This window comes from Lindgomyces ingoldianus (assembly GCF_010093535.1).
Source record: "Lindgomyces ingoldianus strain ATCC 200398 unplaced genomic scaffold BDR25scaffold_40, whole genome shotgun sequence".
Lineage (NCBI taxonomy): Eukaryota > Fungi > Ascomycota > Dothideomycetes > Pleosporales > Lindgomycetaceae > Lindgomyces > Lindgomyces ingoldianus.
Genome location: NW_022985201.1, coordinates 244,836 through 252,807, shown reverse-complemented (window position 1 = coordinate 252,807; position 7,972 = coordinate 244,836). Strand labels below are relative to the sequence as shown.

Below are 7,972 nucleotides of genomic sequence, written 5' to 3'. Positions count from 1 at the left end.
TAGAGGAGTCCTTTGCAGGAGTCTATATATATGCGAAATAAGTGGGTGGGTCTTGGCAACAGACTATGGTGCTGATGCATCTGCCGATGCATCCGACCATCGTGTGACCATGCTGACGATGCATCCGAGTCATCAATGCAAACACTATCTAGTGTGTTAATTACTTAGTGTTATGTAAAAGACATTATAAATAGCTGTAATGTGTTGTAAGAAGAGTTTTAAGTCTTATTTAAAAGCTTAAAAAGTAAGCTATATTTAACATTCTTTAGAAGATTTAATCAAGTGTTATTATTAAGGCATTATGTAGATAGGTAGAGTGTAGTAGAGGCTTAGCAAAAGTAGCTAGCTAACCTGTGTGGCCGGCTAACCTGTTAGGTACGTTACTTAGCTTTAATATTTTTTATAAGGCTAAACTAGCTTTAAATTACTTTAAAACTTTTATAAAAAGCTTTTTTATAATTATACCTATACTTAAATGTTACTTTAAGCTTTAAATAACACTTTATAAACATACTAAGCTAGTTTATGCTAACATAGCCTAAATTACACTTAGTGTGTAAAGAATTAGCTATATTAGCTATAGCTTCTAGCTAAGAGGAAAATCCTTATGCATATAGCTTAAGTATGTGCTTAATAATTACTTACTTTTTATTATTTTCTAGCTTTTATAAGTTAGCTATAAAATTAGCTTATAAAAGTTATTTAGTGTATTAGTTATTTATTATTTTTTTAAAAAAAACTTTATATAACGTACCTAACAGGTTGGCTGGCCACACAGGTTAGCCGGCTACTTTTGCTAAGCCTCTACTAAAACCACTCTATTCTAGCGCAAAATAGCCTACTTTAGCTCTATATAAAGTAATATAACATAAGATATTATTTAAAGTTTACTTCTACTACTTACTTACATGTATGTAAGTTATGCCTAGTCTAATTACACTACTTATATTACTTTTAACTTAGCTTACTTTTTTTTAGCGTGCACTTATATCTTTAGCCTTTTCTTGTTACTATATGCTTTAAACTTTTTTAGAGTAGTTAGACAAGCTTTATCTTTAACTATTAAAGCCTTTTTTACTTAAATCTACTTTTTTTTTTATGTAATTTATATTATGTAGTAGCCTTATTTACTACTTAAAGCTTTATAATCTCTTTATATGCTAATACTAGCTTATGCGTAATAATTACTACTCTTTTTAAAACTTTTTTAAAAGCTTTTAATATAAATGTTAGTAAGCTATTTATATACTTCTAAAATTTTACTTTTATAAGCATTAATTATAACTTAAATTTAAAAGTATTACTTAACGTTTATAACTACTAAAGCTTATTATTAATAAGTAGTAGTAGTAATAAAGTACATAACTAAATGTTAAAGGCTATTTTAACTTATTTTAAGTTAAATAAGACTAAACTAGCGCCTTAAAACCTTTTTTAGATATTACTAAAAGTAATTACTATATTATAAGTGTGTATAAAGCATAGTAAAAACTTAAGTTTTATAATATAAGTAATTTAGTTATATATAAGATCTTTAGCTTAGCGCTTATATACTTTTTTTAGAAAAGTAAAATAACTTATATTAAAAAGCTATAAAAAGTATAATAAGTGTAGAAGCATATAAATAGTAATAAATTATTTTTTTTATAGTATTACTAAAAATTAAGCAAGTTATAGCTTTTATAGCTATTAATAATAAAAAGCTAATAAGTGCTTATAACTTCTTTTTTATATGCTAATTAAAGTGCTTTAACTACTATAGCTTAAGCTTATTTATTATCTAGCTATTTTTAAAGACTATAATAACTTAGTTTTAAAGTAATTTTTTTATACTAGATAAAAAGGTAATAGCAGCCTTTAAAAAAAATAAAAAGTAAAATAGCTTACTTTATTATATTTATACTTTAAATAACTATTATTTACTTTTTATTACTTTACTATATTACTTTTAGCTATTTTTATTTTTTTAAAGCTATAATAACTGCTTTAGTTAATATCTAGCTTATTATAAAGCTTAACTTATTAAAGTTATATATCTTTTTATTTTAGATACTATACTTAGCTTTTATATTAGCTACTAGGTAAAACTAGCTTTAAATAACTTTTAGATTTTTATACAGCACTCTTTTATAATTATACTTATAATTAAACTTTATTATAAACTTAAAGTAGTGCTTAACTTTCATACTAGGCTAGTTTAAGCTAACCTAGCCTAGATTATCCTTTACGCGCAAGGAATTAGCTATATTAGCTATAGCTATAAGCCTAAAAGAAAATTTATATGTAATAAGCTTATGTATATACTTAGCAACAACTTTTTTTTTAAGCTTAGTTAAATTTCTTAATTTAAGCTAGCATTCTACTTATAAAGGCTATCTAGTGTGTTAATTACTTAGTGTTATATAAAAAATATTATAAATAGCTACAGCGTGTTATAAAAAAAGTTTTAAGTTTTATTTAAAAGCCTAAAAAGTAAGCTGTATTTAATATTCTTTAGACAATTTAATCTAGTGTTGTTATTAAAGCATTGTGTAGATAAGTAGAGTGTGGTAGAGGCTTAGCAAAAGTAGCTAGCTAACCTGTGTAGCCAGCCAACCTGTTAGGTACGTTATAGCTATAGTATTGTAACGATCCTCATGAATCGTTCCATCTCAAGTCGCCCGGAACCTCCGGAAGGCCCTCGTATCGGCCCCGACCTCGACCTGGCCCCGACCCCTGCTGTTACCCCTATTCCCTCATGTATTTAGTCGCACCTCGTCCCTGTAGCTAGCTCGGTAGTTTTCTAATATCCTACGTACAAGGCCTATAGGTGTCATTGGTATTCCCAGGTCTCTGAGTCCCCACGCACTCCCATATGCCTCTGAGTGGATTCATACCGCATTCGGACCCATTGTCTTGCCTGCGCCGTTACATTGTCATTGGTATTCCCAGGTCTCTGAGTCCCCACGCACTCCCATATGCCTCTGAGTGGATTCATACCGCATTCAGACCCATTGTCTTGCCTGCGCCGTTACAAGTATGTTACTTTAAAAGTGTTATGTTTTATTTAAAAGTCTAAAGTATAAGCTATATTTAATATTCTTTTAGTATGTTTAAGTAGTGTTATTAGAAATGCATTAGTGTAGAAAAAGTAGTTTAGTAGAGTCTTAGCAAAAGTAAGTAACTTAGGTGTGTAAGCAACTTGCTTGTAAAGTACGTTATTACATAGGAAGCATAAAGCACAAAGAGGGAATGCAGGATAGAAAAGTAGAACAAGAGTAAACCTTAGGGCTAGATGAAGAGGTACAGAGGCTAAGAAGCCTATATACCCCGTGCTAAGCTCTTCGCGTACTCGGTGGTTAGATAGTTGTGACATAACTATAACAGTTATATAGTTTTTATAAATTACTCTTTTAATAATTTATAGTTAATTAATTATAATTTTTAAACACTTATAATAGTTATAATAACTAGTATTAAAAGTTACTTATCTATTGCTTCTACCACCACACCTTCTTAACACTTAATACTATCCCTTTACATATTTGTCTTTTACACTTACCTTCGCTTCATGTTTCAACCCTTCGTGCATGACATATCACCACGGTAAGCATCTTAGTCTACCAACGTAACCGCCTCGTAACATTATGCTAAAAAGGTTACGCGTTGCGAAAAGTTAGTAAGGTGCGCAGCTTACTTATATACGCAGCTTGTTTATAAAGTAAGTTAAATTAGAGACTATGTTTTATCTAAACACATGCGAAAACACATGTAATATTCTCTAAGCCATCTAATTGTTACCTTCGATTGTTGAGATTTCTAAACAACGCCGCCTAATGCAAAGGCCTAGTGCTTCACGGCCACAGCAGGGAATCAAATGTAACGTACAGAAAGAGTAAAGGAGCCCTCTGCTGCAAAGTATCCAGTGTTAGCGACAAGAGAAATAAGCACGTGGTCTTAACGTCAACTCGTCTACCTTAGATCAGAAGAATAGAGGTAGAGAGGAGAGTCAATCAAGCGATTGGTCTGCTACGTTCATCCTCAGGCATCCTCTGCTCCCCATTAGCACAATTCATAAGCCTTCTCACTTCCCACCTCCCATTTCTCAACCCTACAGAAGCTAAACAAAAAAAACTTACCATGTAAGCATCAATCGCAGCCGAAAAAGCCGCGAAACCCGCACAACCCACCGCCACGGCCTGCGGCCCCGCCTTCCTTGCTAACACACCTCCCGTTATACACCCCCCCGCAACGCCATTCCAGAGATCATTCTTCGCTCTCAATCCCTCAATCGCACATTCTGTGCCAGAGAAAACCGCACCTACGACCGCAAAATTGCGACCAGACGATAGCGACGAGCGGTACATATCACGGAGTCCGACTTTGAGCTGTTGGCGGAGGGGTAGGTCAGAGATGGGCTTTGGCGCGGCAGCAACAGTTGTGCCGTTGGGGTTGTGGACAGGGAGGGGTTGGGACATGGGGGTATCATAGCGCATCTAGATGTTCATTATTGTTAATATTCGTGCGGGTCATTGAATAGTCGTTTAGGGGTGGTAGGTGGAAGAGGTAGGCATACACTAGCCATGAAGAGCCCAAACATGGCACCGAGACCTCCGCCCATCACACCAGCCATGATGGTCTTTCCTGCGCAGGATTCCATACCCATTTGCATCTGTTTGTATCAGTATATGTCGGTTCACATCAAGAACGTTGGCATACGTATTTAACCATCTGCTGCTCCTGCTCCGTCATTCCTGCATTTTGGTTCCCGAAGCCGCCGCCTGACATGCCTCCGCCGGGAAAAGTCATGGTGTCGTGTGGGTGAAGAGCTATGTTGAGCATTTTTGCAGAGGGGACGGAGGACGGCAAATCCCGGAGCTGTCTTGGCAAAGTCAGGCACAGCAGACGATAAGCAGGGACAAAACTCAACCAAGAATCGCGAAAACAGTAAAACCACCCTAAAAAATTATCGCAGTCGATTATTAAGCAGCGCATGTTAGCTATTGTAATAAATATTATATTGTACAATAGTAATATATAAATAACGTACTACGCTACTTTAGAAATGTCTTAGAAAAGCGAAGCTTAGCATAGTAAGAGATATACATTAGTAGTAAAACTTTAAATTTAATTATCTCTACTAGTTCTAATCTAAATTAGATAATTAATAGCTTATTTTAAAAGTGATTTTAACTTTTATATTTTCTCTTTATATATTTAAATTAACGTACTTCACAGGCAAGTTGCTTACACACCTAAGTTGCTTACTTTTGCTAAGACTCTACTAAACTACTTTTTCTATAATAATGCATTTCTAATAACACTACTTAGACGCGCTAAAAGAATGTTAAATACAGCTTATGCTTTAAGCTTTTAAATAAAACATAAAACTCTTAAAAAAACATGCTATAGCTACATATAAAGTTTTTTAAAAAATAATAAATAACTATAGCGCTAGATAACTTTTATAAGCTAATTCTACAGCTAACTTATAAAGGCTAGGTAATAATAAAAAGTAGGTAATTATTAAGACTATACTTAAGCTCTATACATAAAGATTTTCTTCTTAAATAGCATTTATAGCTAATATAGCTAATTCTTTACGCGCTAAGTGTAATTTAAGCTATATTAGCTTAAACTAGCCTAGTATATTTATAAAGTGTTATTTAAAGCTTAAAGTAAAGTTTTAAGTATAAGTATAGTTAATAGATATTTAGCTTATAATAAAGCTTATTTTACTAAAGTTATACATGTTATTATCTTAGATGCTATAACGTACCTAACGGGTTGGCCGGCCACACAGGTTAGCCGGCCACTTTTGCTAAGCCCCTACTAAACTCTACCTATCTACATAATGCCTTAACAACAACACTAGATTAAATCTTCTAAAAAACGTTAAATACAGCTTACTTTTTAGGCTTTTAAATAAGACTTAAGACTCTCTTTGCAACGCACTACAGCTATCTATAATGTCTCTTACACAACACTAAGCAATTAACGCGCTAGACAGCCTTTATAAGCAGAATGCTAGCCTAAATTAAGGAATCTAACTAACCTTAAAAAAAAGTAGTTGTTAAGTACATACTTAAGCTTATTACACGCAGATTTCCTTTTAAGCTTACAGCTGTAGCTAATATAGCTAATTCCTTACCTATAGAGTGTAATCTAGGCTAGGTTAGCTTAAACTAGACTAGTATATAGGTTAAGCACTGCCCTAAGTTTATAATAAAGTTTAATTATAAGTATAATTATAAAAGAGCGCTTTATAAGAATCTAGAGGTTATCTAAGGCTAGTTTTACCTAGTAGCTAACATAAAAGCTAAGTACAGTATCTAGAATAAAAACAAGTATAACTTTAATAAGTTAGGCTTTATAATAGGCTAGATATTAACTAGAGCAGTTATTATAGCTTTAAAGAGATAAAGACAGCTAAAAGTAATATAGTAAAGTAATAGAAAGTAGATAATAGTTATCTAGAGCATTAACATAACAAAGTAGGCTATAAGATTATAAAGCTTTAAGCAGCAAATAAAGCTACTATGCAACATAGACTGCATAAAAGAAAGTAAATTTAGGTAGAAAAGACTTTAATAGTTAAAAATAGAGCTTGTTTAACTGCTCTAAAGGAGTTTAGAGCGTGTAGTAATAGAAAGAAGCTAAAGACGCAGGTGCGCGCTAAAGAAGGTAAGCTAAGTTAAAGGTAATGTAAGTAGTGTAATTAAACTAGGCATAACTTGCGTATGTGTAAGTAAGTAGTAGAAGTAGACTCTAAATAATATCTTATGTTGTATTACTTTATATAGGGCTAAAGTAGGCTGTTTTGCAAGAGAATAGGGTGGTTTTAGTGGGGGCTTAGCAAAAGTGGCCGGCTAACCCGTGTGGCCGGCCAACCTGTTAGGTACGTTACTTAGCTTTAATATTCTTTATAAGGCTAAACTTACTTTAAATTACTCTAGAACTTTTATAAAAAGCTTTTTTATAGTTATACTACACTTAAATATTACTTTAAGCTTTAAATAACACTTCTTAAACATATAAAGCTAGTTTATTAGCAGAGCTTGCTCTGCTTATTATATTCGGGTTTGCAGAACGAAAAGTTGAGCAGAATCTCCTCTTTTAGACGCGCTAGTTAGTCAGAATTTCTTCGGATAAACCCCAGTAACGCTGTTTCTCTGTCACCTTATGTGTTTCTTAAATTCTTTTTTTAAAAAAATGTATAGCTAATGTAAGTGCACCTTTATGCTAATTTGCATGCAGTTTGCTCTAGCATGCGTTGTGTAAAACATGTTTAAATTATGGTTAGTTGCGTCTGTTCCACCTCTCTAGCCACATCGGTGTGTCGGGGATTGGCATCAGCCGCATCGGTGTGTCGGGGATTGGCATCAGCCGCATCGGTGTGTCGGGGATTGGCATCAGCCGCATCGGTGTGTCGAGGATTGGCATCAGCCGCATCGGTGTGTCGAGGATTGGCATCAGCCGCATCGGTGTGTCGGGGATTGGCACCAGCCGCATCAGTGTGTCGAGGATTGGCAGTTGCTCGCACACCTGAGTTGCTCACTTTTGCCAAGACCACACCACAACAAACTTTATTATGGCCCATAACAACCCACTCTAGCACTATAGAGTACAGTACAGCCTGGAATATTATTTGGATACTACTTCTACTTCTTTCTTACACGTTTGCGCGTTATGCCTAGTCTAATTGCACTGTCTGCAGCGCCTTTAGGATTGCTTATCTACTTTAGCTTTGTCAGATTGAAGCACTGTTTCTAGGCTTCCTGAGATGAATAATGGGTTTTTGGATATGATGTATGGGATGATAATTGATTGTACTAATTGATCAATGTTTCTTTTTCTTCTTGTCGGCTCTGCTCGTGTTGCTCGGCTTTGTTTTTCCGGTCCGAGTCCCTCGCGCACTTGCCCTATGCGCGACCAGCTTGCAACATGCTGCAAAATGCTGCAACATGCTGCAAGTTGTTGCAAAATGCTGCAA

The 7,972-nt window shown here is 34.3% G+C and overlaps 1 protein-coding gene across 1 annotated transcript; it reads right to left on the bottom strand.

The window, feature by feature from the left end:
- Window positions 1-3,769: 3,769 nt before the first annotated feature.
- Window positions 3,770-4,783, bottom strand: BDR25DRAFT_306817 (mitochondrial import inner membrane translocase, subunit Tim17/22). Its single transcript, XM_033690711.1, has 4 exons — window positions 4,699-4,783; window positions 4,556-4,651; window positions 4,119-4,475; window positions 3,770-4,031 (listed from the first exon to the last, which is right to left on the bottom strand). The coding sequence occupies exons 1-4, from the start codon at window positions 4,765-4,767 to the stop codon at window positions 3,993-3,995; spliced, it is 561 nt and encodes a 186-aa protein (XP_033542015.1). The 5' UTR covers window positions 4,768-4,783; the 3' UTR covers window positions 3,770-3,992.
- Window positions 4,784-7,972: the final 3,189 nt, after the last annotated feature.

Excerpts from the sequence above, each read along its gene's own strand:
- BDR25DRAFT_306817 (XM_033690711.1), bottom strand. The coding sequence starts at position 4,767 with ATGTCAGGCGGCGGCTTCGGGAACCAAAATGCAGGAATGACGGAGCAG. Across the intron at positions 4,652-4,698 it reads AGCAGCAGATGGTTAAATAC|ATGCAAATGGGTATGGAATC; the intron begins GTATGCCAACGT and ends TGATACAAACAG. Across the intron at positions 4,032-4,118 it reads CTGCGATTGATGCTTACATG|AGGATGCCTGAGGATGAACG; the intron begins GTAAGTTTTTTT and ends AATGGGGAGCAG.